At 41.0% G+C, this 23,161-nt stretch overlaps 1 protein-coding gene across 3 annotated transcripts in view; it reads left to right on the top strand.

Annotated features, from left to right (window-relative positions):
- The first annotated feature begins 691 nt into the window (after positions 1-691).
- Positions 692-23,161, top strand: part of LOC139753338 (MTOR-associated protein MEAK7-like) — a 342,712-nt gene continuing 320,242 nt past the window's right edge. Inside the window, exon 1 of one of the 3 annotated variants that reach the window (XM_071669692.1) lies at positions 692-847. Coding sequence is in view for 2 of the 3 variants with exons in the window: in XM_071669693.1 (XP_071525794.1) it covers positions 1,163-1,171 (9 nt within the window). In the remaining variant the exon portion in view is untranslated. Of the gene's footprint in view, positions 848-1,041; positions 1,172-23,161 lie in introns of those variants that run through there. The other 2 variants (XM_071669693.1, XM_071669691.1) reach the window with 2 other exon arrangements.

Below are 23,161 nucleotides of genomic sequence, written 5' to 3'. Positions count from 1 at the left end.
TATAGGCCACACCCACTTCCTTCTGTGACAAATGGGCCACACCCACCTCCTCTTGTGTTATATGGGCCACACCCACCTCCTACAGGAGGTGCTCGTTGACTGGGCAGCCTGAAACTTGTGACGCCTCCTACCAGCACAACAGACCCATCTTTCTTGTATCTTATCGACACCTCTTATTTCAGTATATCCTATCCAATTGTTTTTGTCGCCTCTCTCAGAATGTGATATTCTCCACACAATGTCGACTAAGGTCTGTGTAACTCATACAGGAAAAGCCATTTATGATACAATCGCTTGATCGTACTGTGTATGAAGTCCATTGTCTTGAAACATAAAGTTTTCTCATATGATTACAACGTCTACAACCCTGTTAAATATGATGACCTTGGCTGTGCATTTGGTTACTGCGATATTGGTGCATTATGTATGACAACTGGAGTAATGCAAGTGGTCACATGAAATATAAAACCACTAAGAAAATGAAACACGATAAACGTATCATTTTTCTAGTGGTTTTATGTCAGCAGACAAGTACAGTGTTAGCTTTATTGGTCGCTCGTCATGTCTAATGGCTAACAGGAGAAACAACAAACGAGTTTAAAAATAATGATAAACTAACTTATCATCTTTAAAAAACTCACACTATTATTATTTTTATCTTAAAATACATTTAAGGTACTGTCATGGAATGTAAATCAAAATTATTCCAAATAAGTTATGACTAAATTCTATTTATTTTTGAATGCTATCAGCTGATTACCAAAACACTGATCAGTTGAATGTGTTGAGCGAGTGAGTGGTTGAGCTATTACCCAGCAGTTAAGGCAGAATTTACCCACCAATAAAGGTAGTAACACTTCCTGTTAACACCACTTTTATGTATATATAAAAGATCACATTTATCACCATGAGCTTAGGATTGTGTGCAACGAAAGTATTACTAAATTTTGAGGGTTTAATCATGTATCTGCAGGGGTGAAGGTAATACTAGGTTTAATCATGTATCAGCAGGTTTCGGCTCTTTACAGTTTGGTCATACTATTAGACTCCGGCAGGGTTAAACATCTCACTGAACGGCTTCATCACTGGTGGTGAAAATTTATACCAGTGAAGTCATACCTGGTTAGGTTTCTTTATTCAGCCAGCCCTACTTGACCCAGAGATGAATAAGGTAAATCTTTGATGGTTGGGGAAGTTGGGTTGGGTTTTCATAGGATAGGTTAGCTTAGCTTAGATGAAACGCTTTTAGGAGCCAATAGGACCTATTAAAGTTTCACCTGGCTTCCCTGGGCAGCCGAGATTTACTTCATTTAACAATTAATTAGGAAACCGCACCACAGACGTAATATGTGGATTTACAAAAAATTTTTGTAATCAGGGTTGTTGAATATCTTTCCCTTTTAAAGCCTAACTCTTTAAAACGAATATGAAATAAAGTCTTAGCTTTTTAATAAAGAAAACCCTGTTTTTTTCTTTGGAATATGAAATCTTTTAATATATCAAAATTGTCTTTCTATTAAAGGCTCTGCACATATAATGGTTCATTGATTTAGATTTGTTTTTGGGCTTAAGGTATGAACTTGTGAATTGCTGATGTTACAGTCTATAAACTCTGCTATGTATTGCAATGTTACTTCTTTAAATTGTTATTCCTCTCCATGTACATATATCTTAATTGTTATGAATTTCCTCTTTTTCATAATACTCTTTCAAGCTTCACCATTTCATAAAGAAAATTGCTTAGTATAAATGGTCATTTGTGTTGCAAGGATTAACATGACCAATTAATTCTCAAGGAGGAAGCTCAATTTTTGCTTCCTTTAATGTAAATAAGTACTCTATCTGAGTTCCTGTACTCTTATACATTTATTCGAAAGATAGTTGTAGTTTTAAGAAAATATCTTTGTGGTATATTGTTATTTATGTTACATATAATTTAGTTAGTAGCTGAAGTGCTGAAAGAAGTAGAAGGGTGGTAATTTGTACATATAATTCAATACTGTAATGTTAGTTATGTAATATCTTAACTTTCACCACATGAAATGTTGCTGCTGTCTTAGACATTTCAAAGAAAAGATTAAGAAGAGTAAATGTTCACTTTTGTTTTATAATTCAACACAAACTTGAATTATCAAGTAGTAAGTACTCTTTTTCTTTAATGGAAGAAAAATAGCTAGTCTTTATTTGAGGTACTGTCCCTCTATACCATTATTCTAAAGCACACTATAGTTTTGAGGAAATGTCTTTTTGTTATGATTTATTGCTGATCTATTTTGTGTACAATTTTTTGTGGTCTTATTGGCTGATTCAATACAGTTTCATTTCTTGCACTTATTTTTTAGTTTTAATTAGCATTCATTCAGGGGATTAAATATGCATTTGTTCAACTGTCTTATAGTTCATGCACGTACCATATGGGTAAAAAGTATTAGATTAGAAAATAAAACAGCAAAAATATATTACCTAGCTTTGCTTTTATAATTCAATAAGAATAAAAGCAAATGTATTAGGTTCAGCAGGGTTGAGGGACAAGTTAGTTTGGGTGTAAATTTGAATGTAGAAAAATTGGAAGAAGTGAAGTGCTTTAGATACATGAGAGTAGATATGGCAGCAAATAGAATCATGTAGTGGAAGGAAGTCATAGGATGTGGGAGGGGGCAAAGGTTTATGGAGCACTGAAGAATGCATGAAAACAGAATATCATCTTAGAGGGCAAAAATGGGAATGTTTGTAGGAATAGTAGTCCCAATTATATTTAATGTATGCAATGCATGGACTCTATCTAAGGTTGTGGAGAGGAGGGTGGATGTATTGGAAATGAAATGTTTTGAGGACAATATGTGGTTTGAGGTGGTTTGATCAAGTAAGTATCATAAGAATAAGAGAGGTCTGTGGTAATAGAAAGGGTGTGATTAAGAGAGCAGAAGGTGTGCTGAAACAGTTTGGACAAATGGAGAGAATGAATGAGGAAAGGTCGGAAAAGAGGATATATGTGTCAGAAGTGGAGAGAACAAGAAGGACCACGACACCACATTGGAGATGGAAGGATGTAATGAAAAAGAATTTGAGTGATCAGCACTTGAACATGCAGTAGGATGAAAGGCAAACACAGGATAGAGTGAATAGAAACAATATTGTATACTAGGGTCGACTTGCTGTCAGTGGACTGACCCATAGTGTATGAAATGTCTTGGGTAAACAATGGAAAAGTCTGTGGGGCCTGTTTGTGAAAAAGGAGATATGATTTTTTGTCCTTTACAAATGAGAGCTCAAGAATGGATGTGAGCAATATGGGCTTTTTTTACCTGCTCCTGGCAGTGCCTCATTGGTGCAGGAAAAGCTGATGAAGTGTATTTCAATTTCTAAAAAGGGAAACAGGAGTCAAGCAGGGAGTGCTCATCCTCCTTGAAGGCTCTAATTGGGGTGTCCAAATGTGTGTGGATGTAACCAAGATGAGAATAAAGGAGAGATGGGTAGTATGTTTGAGGAAAGAAACTTAAATGTTCTGGCTCTGAGTGAAATGAAGCTCAAGGGTGAAAGGGAAGAGTGGTTCAGGAAACTCTTGGGAGTCAAGTCATGAGCTGGTGAGAGGACAAGAGCTAAGCGAGGAGTAGCACTACCCTGAAAGAGGAGTTTTGGGAATTTGTGATAGAGTGTAAGAAAGTAAATTCTGGATTAGTGTGGGTAAAACTGAAAGTGGATGGAGAGAGATGAGTGATTATTGTTGCTTATGCACCTGGTTATGAGAAGGAAGATCATGAGAGGCAAATGTTTTGGGAGCAGCTGAGTGAGTGTGTCAGCAGCTTTGATGCATGAGACTGGGTTTTAGTGATGGATGATTTAAATGCGAAGGTGAGTAATGTGGCAGTTGAAGGTATAAGTGGTGGACATGGGGTGTTCAGTGTTGTAAATGGAAATGGTAAAGAGCTTGTAGATTTGTGTGCTGAAAAAAGACTGGTGATTGGGATTACCTTGTTTAAAAAGAGAGATATTCTTAAGTATACGTATGTGAGTAGGAGAGATGGTCAAAGGGCATTATTGGATTATGTGTTAATTGATACACTTGTGAAAGAGAGATTTTTGGATGTTAATGTGCTGAGAAGGGCAGCTGAAGGGATGTTCCGATCACTGTCTTGTGGCGGCGAAGGTGAAGATTTGTAGAAGATTTCAAAAAGGGGAGAGAATGTCAGGGAGAAGAGAGTGGTGAGAGTAAGTGAGCTTGGAAAGACTTGAGAGGAAGTACATGGAGAGATTGAGTGTAGAATGGCAAAAGGTTATAGCAAATGGTGTGAGGGGTGTGGGTGAGGAATTAGATGCATTTAGGGAAGCAGTGATGGCTTGCGCACAAGATGCATGTGGTATGAGAAAGGTGGGAGGTGGGCAGATTAGAAAGGGTAGTGAGTGGTGGAATGAAGAAGTAAAGTTGTCTGTGAAAGAGAAAAGAGAGGTGTTTTGACGATACTTGCAAGGAAGGAGTGCAAATGACTGGGAGATGTATAAAAGAAAGTGGCAGGAGGTCAAGAGAAAGGTGCAAGGATTGAGAAAGGAGGGCAAATAAGAGTTAGGATGAGAGAGTATCATTAAATTTTAGGGAGAATAAAACCATGTTTTGGAAGTAAGTAAATAACGTGCATAAGACGAGAACAAATGGGAGCATTGGTGAAGGGAGCAAGTGGGAAAGTGATAGCTGGTAGTGATGAAGTGAGAAGCAGATGGAATGAGTATTTTGAAGGTATGTTGAATGTGTTTGATGATAGAGTGGCAGATATTGGGTGTTTTGGTCAGGGTGATGAGCGAAATGAGAGTGTCTGGGAGAAAAGTTTGGTTAAGGAAGAAGAGATAGTAAAAGCTTTGTGGAAGATGAAATTCAGCAATGCAGTGGGTTTGGATGGTATTGCAGTGGACTTTATTGAAAACGAGATGACTGTGTTGTTGATTGGTTGGTAAGGGTATTCAGTGTATGTATGGTTCATGGTGAAGTGCCTGAGGATTGGCAGAATGCATGCATAGTGTATTGTACAAAGGCAAAGGGGATAAGGGTGAGTGTTCAAACTTCAGAGGCATAAATTTGTTGAGTATTCCTGGGAAATTAAATGGGAGGGTATTGATTGAGAGGCTGAAGGCATGTACAGAGCATCAGATTGGGATTGAGCAGTGTGGTTTCAGAAATGGTAGAGAATGTGTGGATCAAGAGTTTCCTTTGAAGAATGTGTGAGAAATACTTAGAAAAATAGATGGATTGGTATGTAGCATATATGGATCTGGAGTTGATAGATATGCTTTGTGGAAGGTCTTAATAGTATATGGTGCGGGAGGTAAGTTGCTAGTTATATTATATGGTGGGGAGGTAAGTTGCTAGAAGCAGTGAAAAGTTTCAACCAAGGATGTAAGGCATGTTTAGGAGTAGGGAGAGAAGAGAGTGATTAGTTCCCAGTGAATGTCGGTTTGCGGCAGGGGTGCATGATGTCTCTATGCTTGTTTAATTTGTTTATGGATGGGGTTAGGGAGGTAAATGCAAGAGTTTTCGAGAGAGGGGCGAGTTTACAGTCTGTTGTGGATGAGAGGGCCTGAGAAGTGAGTCAGCTGTTGTTCACCAGTGATACAAATCTAGTGGCTGATTCGAGTGAGAAACTGCAGATGTTGGTGACTAAGTTTGGAAAAGTGTGTGAAAGGAGAAAGTTGAGAGTAAATGTGAATAAGTGCAATGTTATTAGCTTCAGTTTGTATAGACCGTCACTAATATTAAGGTTATAATTTGTTGTGTATTTAGTAATAGAAGACTCAATGATATTTCTCATGGTACTGGAGTTAGAGTTAATAACTGAGATGGCATTACTCCAGTCAATACAATGATCATAGTTTTAAATGTGATTAAACAAGGAATTTGATTCTTGTCCTATTCTTATACTATAATTATGTTGCTTAAGTCTAAAAGAAAGATCCCTACCAGTCTGTCCAACATAAAACTTATCACAATATCTACATGGCACTTTATAGATGCATCCAGGAGAATTTTCTGGTGAGTTACTGATTAAGATATTCTTTATAGTATCATTGTTGCTGAGGGCAACATTTACATTAAAGGATTTAAGCAACATAGGAAGTAAAGTAAAATCATTATTACTAGGGAGAACTAAAAGATTCTTGGGGTCAAAGGGAAGTTTGGGTTTAACTCTATAATAGGATTTCTTTACTAACTTAAGGGATTTATCAATGAAAGATCTTGGGTTTTTTAACTTAGATCCAATAGAATATATTTTTTCATACTCATCATCAATGAACTCTGGATTGCAAAAATTCAGGAACTCACCAGAAAATTCTCCTGGATGCATCTATAAAGTGCCATGTAGAAATTGTGATAAGTTTTATGTTGGGCAGACTGGTAAGGATCTTTCTGTCTGACTTAAGCAACATAGATATAGTATAAGAACAGGACAAGAATCAAATGCCTTGTTCAATCACGTTAAAAACTATGATCATTGTATTGACTGTAATAATGCCATCTCAGTTATTAATTCTAACTCCAGTATCACGAGAAATATCATTGAATCTTCTATTATTAGATACACAAAGAATTATAACTTAATATTAGTGAAGGTGTATACAAATTGGATAGCTTTATTGTTGATAAGATTTGTAAACAATTCACCTTCTTGTCCACAATAAGTTTATAACCACACTCATTGTCTGTCTTGGACAGTCACTTATTTACGAAATGGCATCCTAGCCACGTCTCTTTGTTATATATCAACCTACATATTTTTTTCTTGTATCTCCCCTGATGATGTGATTATTACACGAAAGTGCCCTTGGGAACTTATAGTATGTCATTTTCCCCGTGAGTTCATAAGAATATCCTTGATCACATGCAAAATTGTGATCCTCTCCAACAATGTCTATATATGTATATGTCTCTATATGTGTATGTATATGTATGTATATGTGTTTATGTTGATATGTATGTACATGTGTATATGTTGATATGTATATGTACATGTATGTATGTGTGCATGTATGGGCTTTTATATCCCTGGGGATATAAATACTTCCCACATATTCCCAGCATGTCATAGAAGGCGACTAAAGGGGGCAGGAGAAGGGGGCTGGAAACCCCCCTCCTTTTATTTAAATTTCTAAAAGGGGAAGCAGAAAAAGGAGTCATGCAGGGAGTGCTCATCCTCTTCAAAGGCTCAGATTGGGGTATCTAAATGTGTGTGAATGTAACCAAGATGAGAAAAAAGGATAGGTGGTATGTTTGAGGAAAGGAACCTGGATGTTTTGGCTTTGAGTGAAATGAAGCTTAAGGGTAAGGGGGAAAATTGGTTTGGGGATGTCTTGGGAGTAAAGTCAGGGGTTAGTGAGAGGACAAGAGCAAAGGAAGGAGTAGCACTAGTCTTGAAGCAAGAGTTGTGAGAATATACCGGGGCCGACATGCTGTCAATGGATTGAACCAGGGCATGTGACGCGTCTGGGGTAAAACATGGAAAATTCTGTGGAGCCTGGATGTAGAAAGGGAGCTGTGATTTCGGTGCATTATATATGACAGCTACAGACTGAGTGTGAACGAATGTGGCCTTTGTTGTCTTTTCCTAGCGCTACCTTGCGCACATGTGGGGGAAGGGGTTGTTATTTCATGTGTGGTGGGGTGGCGACTGGAATGGATAAGGGCAGACAGTATGAATTGTGTACATGTGTATATATGTATATGTTTGTGTGTGTATATATATGTATACGTTGAGATGTATAGGTATGTATGTGTGCTTATGTGAATGTGTATGTGTATACATGTGGATGTGGGTGGGTTGGGCCATTCTTTTGTCTGTTTCCATGCGCTACCTCGCTGATGCGGGAAACAGCAACAAAGTATGGTAAATATGAAATATATATTTTTTTTTTTTTTTTTTGCTTTGTCGCTGTCTCCCGCGTTTGCGAGGTAGCGCAAGGAAACAGACAAAAGAAATGGCCCAACCCACCTCCATACACATGTATATACATACGTCCACACCCGCAAGTATACATACCTACACAGCTTTCCATGGTTTACCCCAGACGCTTCACATGCCTTGATTCAATCCACTGACAGCACGTCAACCCTGGTATACCACTTCGCTCCAATTCACTCTATTCCTTGCCCTCCTTTCACCCTCCTGCATGTTCAGGCCCCAATCACACAAAATCTTTTTCACTCCATCTTTCCACCTCCAATTTGGTCTCCCTCTTCTCCTCGTTCCCTCCACCTCCGACACATATATCCTCTTGGTCAGTCTTTCCTCACTCATTCTCTCCATGTGCCCAAACCACTTCAAAACACCCTATTCTGCTCTCTCAACCACGCTCTTTTTATTTCCACACATCTCTCTTACCCTTACGTTACTTACTCGATCAAACCACCTCACACCACACATTGTCCTCAAACATCTCATTTCCAGCACATCCATCCTCCTGCACACAACTCTATCCATAGCCCACGCCTCGCAACCATACAACATTGTTGGAACCACTATTCCTTCAAACATACCCATTTTTGCTTTCCGAGATAATGTTCTCGACTTCCACACATTCTTCAAGGCTCCCAAAATTTTCGCCCCCTCCCCACCCTATGATCCACTTCCGCTTCCATGGTTCCATCCGCTGCCAGATCCACTCCCAGATATCTAAAACACTTCACTTCCTCCAGCTTTTCTCCATTCAAACTCACCTCCCAATTGACTTGACCCTCAACCCTACTGTACCTAATAACCTTGCTCTTATTCACATTTACTCTTAACTTTCTTCTTTCACACACTTTACCAAACTCAGTCATCAGCTTCTGCAGTTTCTCACATGAATCAGCCACCAGCGCTGTATCATCAGCGAACAACAACTGACTCACTTCCCAAGCTCTCTCATCCCCAACAGACTTCATACTTGCCCCTCTTTCCAAAACTCTTGCATTCACCTCACTAAGAACCCCATCCATAAACAAATTAAACAACCATGGAGACATCACACACCCCTGCCGCAAACCTACATTCACTGAGAACCAATCACTTTCCTCTCTTCCTACATGTTTACATGCCTTACATCCTCAAAAAAAACTCTTCACTGCTTCTAACAACTTGCCTCCCACACCATATATTCTTATATTGACTTCCAAACATTCTTCAAGGCTCCCAGGATTTTCACCCCCTCCCCCACCTTATGATTCACTTATTTATATTCTTTTATTTTTTTATTATTTTTTTTTTTTTTTAATACTTTGTCGCTGTCTCCCGCGTTTGCGAGGTAGCGTAAGGAAACAGACGAAAGAAATGGCCCAACCCCCCCCATACACATGTACATACACACGTCCACACACGCAAATATACATACCTAACAGCTTTCCATGTTTACCCCAGACGCTTCACATGCCTTGATTCAATCTACTGACAGCACGTCAACCCCTGTATACCACAATCGCTCCAATACACTCTATTCCTTGCCCTCCTTTCACCCTCCTGCATGTTCAGGCCCCGATCACACAAAATCTTTTTCACTCCATCTTTCCACCTCCAATTTGGTCTCCCTCTTCTCCTCGTTCCCTCCACCTCCGACACATATATCCTCTTGGTCAATCTTTCCTCACTCATTCTCTCCATGTGCCCAAACCATTTCAAAACACCCTCTTCTGCTCTCTCAACCACGCTCTTTTTATTTCCACACATCTCTCTTACCCTTACGTTACTTACTCGATCAAACCACCTCACACCACACATTGTCCTCAAACATCTCATTTCCAGCACATCCATCCTCCTGCGCACAACTCTATCCATAGCCCACGCCTCGCAACCATACAACATGTTGGAACCACTATTCCTTCAAACATACCCATTTTTGCTTTCCGAGATAATGTTCTCGACTTCCACACATTTTTCAAGGCTCCCAAAATTTTCGCCCCCTCCCCCACCCTATGATCCACTTCCGCTTCCATGGTTCCACCGCTGACAGATCCACTCCCAGATATCTAAAACACTTTCACTTCCTCCAGTTTTTCTCCATTCAAACTCACCTCCCAATTGACTTGACCCTCAACCCTACTGTACCTAATAACCTTGCTCTTATTCACATTTACTCTTAACTTTCTTCTTCCACACACTTTACCAAACTCAGTCACCAGCTTCTGCAGTTTCTCACATGAATCAGCCACCAGCGCTGTATCATCAGCGAACAACAACTGACTCACTTCCCAAGCTCTCTCATCCCCAACAGACTCATACTTGCCCCTCTTTCCAGAACTCTTGCATTTACCTCCCTAACAACCCCATCCATAAACAAATTAAACAACCATGGAGACATCACACACCCCTGCCGCAAACCTACATTCACTGAGAACCAATCACTTTCCTCTCTTCCTACACGTACACATGCCTTACATCCTCGATAAAAACTTTTCACTGCTTCTAACAACTTGCCTCCCACACCATATATTCTTAATACCTTCGACAGAGCATCTCTATCAACTCTATCATATGCCTTCTCCAGATCCATAAATGCTACATACAAATCCATTTGCTTTTCTAAGTATTTCTCACATACATTCTTCAAAGCAAACACCTGATCCACACATCCTCTACCACTTCTGAAACCGCACTGCTCTTCCCCAATCTGATGCTCTGTACATGCCTTCACCCTCTCAATCAATACCCTCCCATATAATTTACCAGGAATACTCAAAACTTATACCTCTGTAATTTGAGCACTCACTTTATCCCTTTGCCTTTGTACAATGCACTATGCACGCATTCCGCCAATCCTCAGGCACCTCTTTTATTTATTTATTTTATTTTGCTTTGTCGCTGTCTCCCGTGTTAGCGAGGTAGCGCAAGGAAACAGACGAAAGGCCCAACCCACCCACATACACATGTATATACATACACATCCACACACGCAAATATATTTACCTATACATCTCAATGTATACATATATTATACACACACAGACATATACATATATACACATGTACATAATTCATACTGTCTGCCTTTATTTATTCCCATCGCCATCTCGCCACACATGGAATAACAACCCCCTCCCCCTTCATGTGTGCAAGGTAGCGCTAGGAAAAGACAACAAAGGCCCCATTCGTTCACACTCAGTCTCTACTGTCATGTAATAATGCACCGAACCACAGCTCCTTTCCACATCCAGGCCCACACACTTTGCATGGTTTACCCCAGACGCTTCACATGCCCTGGTTCAATCCATTGACAGCACGTCGACCCCGGTATACCACATCGTTCCAATTCACTCTATTCCTTGCACACCTTTCACCCTCCTGCATGTTCAGGCCCGGGTTACTCAAAATCTTTTTCACTCCATCTTTCCACCTCCATTTTGGTCTCCCACTTCTCGTTCCCTCGACCTCCAACACATATATCCTCTTGGTCAATCTTTCCTCACTCATTCTCTCCATGTGATCAAACCATTCAAACACCTCTTCTGCTCTCTCAACACACTCTTTTTATTTCCACACATCTCTCTTACCCTTACATTACATACTCGATCAAAGCACCTCACACCACATATTGTCCTCAAACATCTCATTTCCAGCACATCCACCCTCCTGCGCACAACTCTATCCATAGCCCATGCCTCGCAACCATAAAACATCGTTGGAACCACTATTCCTTCAAACATACCCATTTTTGCTTTCTGAGATAATGTTCTCGACTTCCAAACATTCTTCAAGGCTCCCAGAATTTTCGCCCCCTCCCCCACCCTATGATTCACTTCCGCTTCCATGGTTCCACCCACTGCTAGATCCACTCCCAGATATCTAAAAGACTTTACTTCCTCCAATTTTTCTCCATTCAAACTTATTACCTCCCAATTGACTTGACCCTCAACCCTACTGTACCTAACAACCTTGCTCTTATTTACATTTATTCTCAACTTTCTTCTTTCACACACTTTACCAAACTCAGTCACCAGCTTCTGCAGTTTCTCACATGAATCAGCCACCAGCTCTGTATCATCAGCAAACAACAACTGACTCACTTCTCAAGCTCTCTCATCCACAACAGACTGCATACTTGCCCCTCTTTCCAAAACTCTTGCATTCACCTCCCTAACAACCCCATCCATAAACAAATTAAACAACCATGGAGACATCACACACCCCTGCTGCAAACCTACATTCACTGAGATCCAATTACTTTCCTCTCTTCCTACATGTTTACATGCCTTACATCCTCGATAAAAACTTTTCACTGCTTCTAACGACTTGCCTCCTACACCATATATTCTTAATACCTTCGACAGAGCATGTCTATAAACTCTATCATATGCCTTCTCCAGATCCATAAATGCTACATACAAATCCATTTGCTTTTCTAAGTATTTCTCACATACATTTCTCAAAGCAAACACCTGATCCACACATCCTCTACCACTTCTGAAACCACACTGCTCTTCCCCAATCTGATGCTCTGTACATGCCTTCACCCTCTCAATCAATATCCTCCCATATAATTTACCAGGAATACTCAACAAACTTATACCTCTGTAATTTGAGCACTCACTCTTATCCTCTTTGCCTTTGTACAATGGGCACTATGCATTCCACCAATCCTCAGGCACCTCACCATGAATCATACATACATTAAATAACCTTACCAACCAGTCAACAATACAGTCACCCCTTTTTTAATAAATTCCACTGCAATACCATCCAAACCTGCTGCCTTGCCGGCTTTCATCTTCCGCAAAGCTTTTACTACCTCTTCTCTGTTTACAAAATCATTTTCCCTAACCCTTTCACTTTGCACACCACCTCGACCAAAACACCCTATATCTGCCACTCTATCATCAAACACATTCAACAGACCTTCAAAATACTCACTCCATCTCCTTCTCACATCACCACTACTTGTTATCACCTCCCCATTAGCCCCCTTCACTGAAGTTCCCATTTGCTCCCTTGTCTTACGCACTTTATTTACCTCCTTCCAAAACATCTTTTTATTCTCCCTAAAATGATACTCTCTCACCCCAACTCTCTTTTGCCCTCTTTTTCACCTCTTGCACCTTTCTCTTGACCTCCTGCCTCTTTCTTTTATACATCTCCCAGTCATTTGCATTTTTCCTTGCAAAAGTCGTCCAGATGCCTCTCTCTTCTCTTTCACTAATAATCTTACTTCTTCATCCCACCACTCTCTACCCTTTCTAATCAACCCCCCTTCCACGCTTCTCATGCCACAAGCATCTTTTGCACAAGCCATAACTGCTTCCCTAAATACATCCCATTCCTCCCCCACTCCCCTTACCTCCTTTGTTCTCACCTGTTTCCATTCTGTACTCAGTCTCTCCTGGTACTTCCTCACACAAGTGTCCTTCCCAAGCTCACTTACTCTCACTACCCTCTTCACTCCAACATTCTCTCTTCTTTTCTGAAAACCCTTACAAATCTTCACCTTTGCCTCCACAAGATAATGATCAGACATCCCTCCAGTTGCTCCTCTCAGCACATTAACATCCAAAAGTCTCTCTTTCGCGTGCCTATCAATTAACACATAATCCAATAACGCTCTCTGGCCATCTCTCCTACTTACATACGTATACTTATGTATATCTCGCATTTTAAACCAGGTATTCCCAATCACCAGTCCTTTTTCAGCACATAAATCTACAAACTCTTCACCATTTCCATTTATAACACTGAACACCCCATGTATACCAATTATTCCCTGAACTGCCACATTACTCACCTTTGCATTCAAATCACCCATCACTATAACCCTGTCTTGTGCATCAAAACCAGTAACACACTCATTCAGCTGCTCCCAAAACACTTGCCTCTCATGATCTTTCTTCTCATGCCTAGGTGCATATGCACCAGTAATCACCCATTTCTCTCCATAAACATTCAGTTCAGGGAATACATGGTTGAAGAAGAGAGATATAGATAAGTATACATATGTAAGTAGGAGAGATAGCCAGAGAGGGTTATTGGTTTACGGGTTAATTGATAGGCGCGCGAAAGAGAGACTTTTGGATGTTAATGTACTGAGAAGTGCAACTGGAGGGATGTCTGCTCATAATCTTGTGGCGGCGAAGGTGAAGATTTGTAGAGGTTTTCAGAAAAGATGAGAGAATGTTGGGGTGAAGAGAGTGGTGAGAGTAAGTGAGCTTGGGAAGGAGACTTGTGTGAGGAGGTACTTGACCTCCTTCCCATTTTTTTTATACATCTCCCTGTGACTTGCACTATTTCCCTGCAAATATCGTCCAAATGCCTCTCTCTTTTCTTTTACTAATAATCTTACTTCTTCATCGCATCACTCACTACCCTTTCTAATCTACCCACCTCCCACGCTTCTCATGCCACAAGCATCTTTTGCACAAGCCATCACTGCTTCCCTTAATACATACCATTCTTCCCCCACTCCCCTTATGTCCTTTGCTCTCACCTTTTTCCATTCTGCACTCAGTCTTTCTTGTTACTTCCTCACACAAGTCTCCTTCCCAAGTTCACATACTCTCACCACTCTTTTCACCCCAAAATTCTCTCTTCTTTTATGAAAACCCCTACAAATCTTCACCTTTCCCTCCACAAGATAATGATCAGACGTCTCTGTAGTTGCACCTCTCAGCACATTCACATCCAAAAGTCTCTCTTCATAATCCAATAACGCTCTCTGGCCATTTCTCCAACTTGCATACGTATACTTATGTACATCTCTCTTCTTAAACCAGGTATTCCCAATCACCACTCCTTTTTCGGCACACAAATCTACAAGCTCTTCACCATTTCCATTTACTACACTGAGCACCCCAGGTACATCAATTATTCCCTCAACTGCCACATTATTTACCTTTGTATTCAAATCACCCACCACTATAACCCGGTCTTGTGCATCAAAACTACTAAAACACTCACTCAGCTGTTCCCAAAACACTTGCCTCTCATGATCTTTCTTCTCATGCCCAGGTGCATATGCACTGATAATCACCCATCTCTCTCCATCCACTTTCAGTTTAATCCATATCAATCTACAGTTTACTTTCTTAGACTATATCACATACTCCCACCACTCCTGTTTCATGAGTAGTGCTACTCCTTCCCTATCTCTTGTCCTCTCACCAACCCCTGACTTTACTCCCAAAATATTCCTAAACCTCTCTTCTCCTTTACCCTTGAACTTCATTTCACTCAAAGATAAAACTTCCATGTTCCTTTCTTCAAACACACTACCTATCTCTCCTTTTTTCTCATCTTGGTTACATCCACACACATTTAGGCGCCCCAATCTGAGCCTTCGAGGAGGATGAACACTCCCTGCGTGACTCCTTCTTCTGTTTTCCCTTTTAGAAAGATAAAATACAAGGAGGAGATGGTTTCTAGCCCCTCGCTCCCAACCCCTTTAGTCGCCTTCTACGACACATGAGAAATGCGTGGTAAGTATTCCAAGATAACGTTCTCGCCTTCCACACATTTCTCAACGCTCCCAGAACTTTCGGCCCCTCCCCCACCCTATGATTCACTTTCGCTTCCATGGATCCATCCGCTGCCAAATCCACTCCCAGATATCTAAAACACTTCACTTCCTCCAGTTTTTCTCCATTCAAACTTACCTCCCAATTGACCTGTCCCTCAACCCTACTGTGCCTAATAACCTTGGTCTTATTCACATTTACTCTCAGCTTTCTTTCACACACCAAACTCTGCCACCAGTTTCTACAGCGCTGTATCATCAGCAAACAACAACTGACTTGCTTCCCAAGCTCTCTCATCCACAACAGACTGCATACTTGCCCCTCTTTCCAAAACTCTTGCATTCACCTCCCTAACAACCCCATCCATAAACAAATTAAACAACCATGGAGACATCACGCACCCCTGCTGTAAACCAACATTCACTGAGAACCAATCACTTTCCTCTCTTCCCACACATACACTTGCTTTACATCCTCGATAAAAACTTTTCACTGCTTCTAACAACTTGCCTCTCACACCATATGTTCTTAATATCTTCCAAAGAGCATCTCTATCATATTCCTATCCAGATCCATAAATACTACATACAAAACCATTTCCTCCTCTAAGTATTTCTCACCTACATTCTTCAAAGCTAACACCTGATCCACACACCCTCTACCACTTCTGAAACCACAGTGCTCTTCCCCAATCTGATGCTCTGTACATGCGTTCACCCTCTCACTCAATACCCTCCCATCTAATTTCCCAGGAATACTCAATAAGATTATACCTTTGTAATTTGAGCACTCACTTTTATCCCCTTTGCCTTTGTACAGTGGCACTATGCAATCATTCCGCCAATCCTCAGGCACTACCATGAGTCATATTACATTAATTAGGCGGGAAGTATTCTCTTTCCCATCCTAGGGATGTTACATTATATTAGGCGGGGAAGTATTACTCTTTCCCCTATACCTAGTGGATGAATATATATAATATTATATATATATATATATATATATATATATATATAATATATATATATTTTTTTTTCTTTGTCGCTGTCTCCCGCGTTTGCGAGGTAGCGCAAGGAAACAGACGAAAGAAATGGCCCCACCCCCCCCCCCCATACACATGTACATACACACGTCCACACACGCAAATATACATACCTACACAGCTTTCCATGGTTTACCCCAGACGCTTCACATGCCTTGCTTCAATCCACTGACAGCACGTCAACCCCTGTATACCACATGACTCCAATTCACTCTATTTCTTGCCCTCCTTTCACCCTCCTGCATGTTCAGGCCCCGATCACACAAAATCTTTTTCACTCCATCTTTCCACCTCCAATTTGGTCTCCCTCTTCTCCTCGTTCCCTCCACCTCCGACACATATATCCTCTTGGTCAATCTCTCCTCACTCATTCTCTCCATGTGCCCAAACCATTTCAAAACACCCTCTTCTGCTCTCTCAACCACGCTCTTTTTATTTCCACACATCTCTCTTACCCTTACGTTACTTACTCGATCAAACCACCTCACACCACACATTGTCCTCAAACATCTCATTTCCAGCACATCCATCCTCCTGCGCACATCTCTATCCATAGCCCACGCCTCGCAACCATACAGCATTGTTGGAACCACTATTCCCTCAAACATACCCATTTTTGCTTTCCGAGATAATGTTCTCGACTTCCACACATTTTTCAAGGCTCCCAAAATTTTCGCCCCCTCCCCCACCCTATGATCCACTTCCGCTTCCATGGTTCCATCCGCTGACAGATCCACTCCCAGATATCTAAAACACTTCACTTCCTCCAGTTTTTCTCCATTCAAACTCACCTCCCAATTGACTTGACCCTCACCCCTACTGTACCTAATAACCTTGCTCTTATTCACATTTACTCTCAACTTTCTTCTTCCACACACTTTACCAAACTCAGTCACCAGCTTCTGCAGTTTCTCACATGAATCAGCCACCAGCGCTGTATCATCAGCGAACAACAATTGACTCACTTCCCAAGCTCTCTCATCCCCAACAGACTTCATATATATATATATATATATATATATATATATATATATATATATATATATATATATATATGTATATATATATATATATATATATATATATATATATATATATATATTATATATATATATATATATATATATATTTTTTTTTTTTTTTTATACTTTGTCGCTGTCTCCCGCGTTTGCGAGGTAGCGCAAGGAAACAGACGAAAGAAATGGCCCAACCCACCCCCATACACATGTATATACATACGTCAACACACGCAAATATACATACCTACACAGCTTTCCATGGTTTACCCCTGACGCTTCACATGCCTTGATTCAATCCACTGACAGCACGTCAACCCCGGTATACCACATCGCTCCAATTCACTCTATTCCTTGCCCTCCTTTCACCCTCCTGCATGTTCAGGCCCCGATCACACAAAATCTTTTTCACTCCATCTTTCCACCTCCAATTTGGTCTCCCTCTTCTCCTTGCTCCCTCCACCTCCGACACATATATCCTCTTGGTCAATCGTTCCTCACTCATCCTCTCCATGTACCCAAACCACTTCAAAACACCCTCTTCTGCTCTCTCAACCACGCTCTTTTTATTTCCACACATCTCTCTTACCCTTACGTTACTCACTCGATCAAACCACCTCACACCACACATTGTCCTCAAACATCTCATTTCCAGCACATCCATCCTCCTGCGCACAACTCTATCCATAGCCCACGCCTCGCAACCATACAACATTGTTGGAACTACTATTCCTTCAAACATACCCATTTTTGCTTTCCGAGATAATGTTCTCGACTTCCACACATTCTTCAAGGCCCCCAGAATTTTCGCCCCCTCCCCCACCCTATGATCCACTTCCGCTTCCATGGTTCCATCCACTGCCAGATCCACTCCCAGATATCTAAAACACTTCACTTCCTCCAGTTTTTCTCCATTCAAACTCACCTCCCAATTGACTTGACCCTCAACCCTACTGTACCTAATAACCTTGCTCTTATTCACATTTACTCTTAACTTTCTTCTTCCGCACACTTTACCAAACTCAGTCACCAGCTTCTGCAGTTTCTCACATGAATCAGCCACCAGCGCTGTATCATCAGCGAACAACAACTGACTCACTTCCCAAGCTCTCTCATCCCCAACAGACTTCATACTTGCCCCTCTTTCCAAAACTCTTGCATTTACCTCCCTAACAACCCCATCCATAAACAAATTAAACAACCATGGAGACATCACACACCCCTGCCACAAACCTACATTCACTGAGAACCAATCACTTTCCTCTCTTCCTAAACGTACACATATATATATATATATATATATATTTACACAAACGTCAATAGCAGTTCTCATCAATTTAACCACTGTATCAATAGGCTTCAATGTCTAAGCTACATTTTTTTCCAATTTCACTATTTTCCTTCACATTTTCAATTGTGTCTGAAGGTTCTCCTAAATAAATTATACATTTCCTTTTTTCCATAGCCAGAGGTTGAACCATTATGTGACATTCATTTTTTTTCATTCATTTCAAGCTAGAAGTTTCAGTTTTCTAAATTGTTTCTTACATTTTTCATATGTATATATATGTATGTGTGTGTGTGTGTGTGTATGTGCGTATGTATGTGTATGTGTGTGTATGTGTATATGTATATATATATGTATATTATCCCTGGGGATAGGGGTGAAAGAATACTTCCCACATATTCCTCGCGTGTCGTAGAAAGCGACTAGAGGGGACGGGAGCGGGGGGCCAGAAATCCTCCCCTCCTTGTATTAACTTTCTAAAATGGGAAACAGAAGAAGGAGTCACGCGGGGAGTGCTCATCCTCCTCGAAGGCTCAGAGTGGGGTGCCTAAATGTGTGTGGATGTAACCAAGATGTGAAAAAAGGAGAGATAGGTAGTATGTTTGAGGAAAGGAACCTGGATGTTTTGGCTCTGAGTGAACCGAAGCTCAAGGGTAAAGGGGAAGAGTGGTTTGGGAATGTCTGGGGAGTAAAGTCAGGGGTTAGTGAGAGGGCAAGAGCAAGGGAAGGAGTAGCAATACTCCTGAAACAGGAGTTGTGGGAGTATGTGATAGAGTGTAAGAAAGTAAATTCTCGAGTAATATGGGTAAAACTGAAAGTTGATGGAGAGAGGTGGGTGATTATTGGTGCATATGCACCTGGGCATGAGAAGAAAGATCATGAGAGGCAAGTGTTTTGGGAGCAGCTGAATGAGTGTGTTAGTGGTTTTGATGCACGAGACCGGGTTATAGTGATGGGTGATTTGAATGCAAAGGTGAGTAATGTGGCAGTTGGGGGAATAATTGGTATACATGGGGTGTTCAGTGTTGTAAATGGAAATGGTGAAGAGCTTGTAGATTTATGTGCTGAAAAAGGACTGATGATTGGGAATACCTGGTTTAAAAAGCGAGATATACATAAGTATACTTATGTAAGTAGGAGAGATGGCCAGAGAGCGTTATTGGATTACGTGTTAATTGACACGCGTGCGAAAGAGAGACTTTTGGATGTTAATGTGCTGAGAGGTGCAACTGGAGGGATGTCTGATCATTATCTTGTGGAGGCTAAGGTGAAGATTTGTATGGGTTTTCAGAAAAGAAGAGTGAATGTTGGGGTGAAGAGGGTGGTGAGAGTAAGTGAGCTTGTGAAGGAGACCTGTGTGAGGAAGTACCAGGAGAGACTGAGTACAGAATGGAAAAAGATGAGAACAATGGAAGCAAGGGGAGTGGGGGAGGAATGGGATGTATTTAGGGAATCAGTGATGGATTGCGCAAAAGATGCTTGTGGCATGAGAAGAGTGGGAGGTGGGTTGATTAGAAAGTGTAGTGAGTGGTGGGATGAAGAAGTAAGAGTATTAGTGAAAGAGAAGAGAGAGGCATTTGGATGATTTTTGCAGGGAAAAAATGCAATTGAGTGGGAGATGTATAAAAGAAAGAGACAGGAGGTCAAGAGAAAGGTGCAAGAGGTGAAAAAAAAGGGCAAATGAGAGTTGGGGTGAGAGAGTATCATTAAATTTTAGGGAGAATAAAAAGATGTTCTGGAAGGAGGTAAATAAAGTGCGTAAGACAAGGGAGCAAATGGGAACTTCAGTGAAGGGCGCAAATGGGGAGGTGATAACAAGTAGTGGTGATGTGAGAAGGAGATGGATTGAGTATTTTGAAGGTTTGTTGAATGTGTTTGATGATAGAGTGGCAGATATAGGGTGTTTTGGTCGAGGTGGTGTGCAAAGTGAGAGGGTTAGGGAAAATGATTTGGTAAACAGAGAAGAGGTAGTAAAAGCTTTGCGGAAGATGAAAGCCGGCAAGGCAGCAGGTTTGGATGGTATTGCAGTGGAATTTATTAAAAAAGGGGTGACTGTATTGTTGACTGGTTGGTAAGGTTATTTAATGTATGTTTGACTCATGGTGAGGTGCCTGAGGATTGGCGGAATGCTTGCATAGTGCCATTGTACAAAGGCAAAGGGGATAAGAGTGAGTGCTCAAATTACAGAGGTATAAGTTTGTTGAGTATTCCTGGTAAATTATATGGAAGGGTATTGATTGAGAGGGTGAAGGCATGTACAGAGCATCAGATTGGGGAAGAGCAGTGTGGTTTCAGAAGTGGTAGAGGATGTGTGGATCAGGTGTTTGCTTTGAAGAATGTATGTGAGAAATACTTAGAAAAGCAAATGGATTTGTATGTAGCATTTATGGATCTGGAGAAGGCATATGATAGAGTTGATAGAGATGCTCTGTGGAAGGTATTAAGAATATATGGTGTGGGAGGCAAATTGTTAGAAGCAGTGAAAAGTTTTTATTGGGGATGTAAGGCATGTGTACGTATAGGAAGAGAGGAAAGTGATTGGTTCTCAGTGAATGTAGGTTTGCGGCAGGGGTGTGTGATGTCTCCATGGTTGTTTAATTTGTTTATGGATGGGGTTGTTAGGGAGGTGAATGCAAGAGTTTTGGAAAGAGGGGCAAGTATGAAGTCTGTTGGTGATGAGAGAGCTTGGGAAGTGAGTCAGTTGTTGTTCGCTGATGATACAGCGCTGTTGGCTGATTCATGTGAGAAACTGCAGAAGCTGGTGACTGAGTTTGGTAAAGTGTGTGAAAGAAGAAAGTTAAGAGTAAATGTGAATAAGAGCAAGGTTATTAGGTACAGTAGGGTTGAGGGTCAAGTCAATTGGGAGGTGAGTTTGAATGGAGAAAAACTGGAGGAAGTGAAGTGTTTTAGATATCTTCGAGTGGATCTGGCAGCGGATGGAACCATGGAAGCGGAAGTGGATCATAGGGTGGGGGAGGGGGCGAAAATTCTGGGGGCCTTGAAGAATGTGTGGAAGTCGAGAACATTATCTCGGAAAGCAAAAATGGGTATGTTTGAAGGAATAGTGGTTCCAACAATGTTGTATGGTTGCGAGGCGTGGGCTATGGATAGAGTTGTGCGCAGGAGGATGGATGTGCTGGAAATGAGATGTTTGAGGACAATGTGTGGTGTGAGGTGGTTTGATCGAGTAAGTAACATAAGGGTAAGAGAGATGTGTGGAAATAAAAAGAGCGTGGTTGAAAGAGCAGAAGAGGGTGTTTTGAAAAGGTTTGGTCACATGGAGAGAATGAGTGAGGAAAGATTGACCAAGAGGATATATGTGTCGGAGGTGGAGGGAACGAGGAGAAGAGGGAGACCAAATTGGAGGTGGAAAGATGGAGTGAAAAAGATTTTGTGTGATCGGGGCCTGAACATGCAGGAGGGTGAAAGGAGGGCAAGGAATAGAGTGAATTGGAGCGATATGGTATACTGGGGTTGATGTGCTGTCAGTGGATTGAATCAGGGCATGTGAAGCGTCTGGGGTAAACCATGGAAAGCTGTGTAGGTATGTATATTTGCGTGTGTGGACGTATGTATATACATGTGTATGGGGGTGGGTTGGGCCATTTCTTTCGTCTGTTTCCTTGCGCTGCCTCGCAAACGCGGGAGACATCGACAAAGCAAAAAAAGAAAAAAAAAATTATATATATATATAATTTATATATATATATATATATATATATATATATGTATATATATGTATATATATATATATATATATATATATATATATATATATATATATATATATATATATATATAAATGATAGAGATGCTCTGTGGAAGGTATTAAGAATATATGGTGTGGGAGGCAAGTTGTTAGAAACAGTGAAAAGTTTTTATCGAGGATGTAAGGCATGTGTACGTGTACGTGTATTTGGGAGTGGATCTGGCAGCGGATGGAACCATGGAAGCGGAAGTGGATCATAGGGTGGGGGAGGGGGCGAAAATTCTGGGAGCCTTGAAGAATGTGTGGAAGTCGAGAACATTATCTCGGAAAGCAAAAATGGGTATGTTTGAAGGAATAGTGGAACCAACAATGTTGTATGGTTGCGAGGCATGGGCTATGGATAGAGTTGTGCACAGGAGGATGGATGTGCTGGAAATGAGATGTTTGAGGACAATGTGTGGTGTGAGGTGGTTTGATCGAGTAAGTAACGTAAGGGTAAGAGAGATGTGTGGAAATAAAAAGAGCGTGGTTGAGAGAGCAGAAGAGGGTGTTTTGAAGTGGTTTGGGCACATGGAGAGAATGAGTGAGGAAATATTGACCGAGAGGATATATGTGTCGGAGGTGGAGGGAACGAGAAGTGGGAGACCAAATTGGA

This window comes from Panulirus ornatus, chromosome 14 (genome assembly GCF_036320965.1).
Source record: "Panulirus ornatus isolate Po-2019 chromosome 14, ASM3632096v1, whole genome shotgun sequence".
NCBI lineage: Eukaryota > Metazoa > Arthropoda > Malacostraca > Decapoda > Palinuridae > Panulirus > Panulirus ornatus.
Note: the sequence above shows the minus strand (reverse complement) of the source record. Positions and strands in the feature narration are given on the sequence as shown.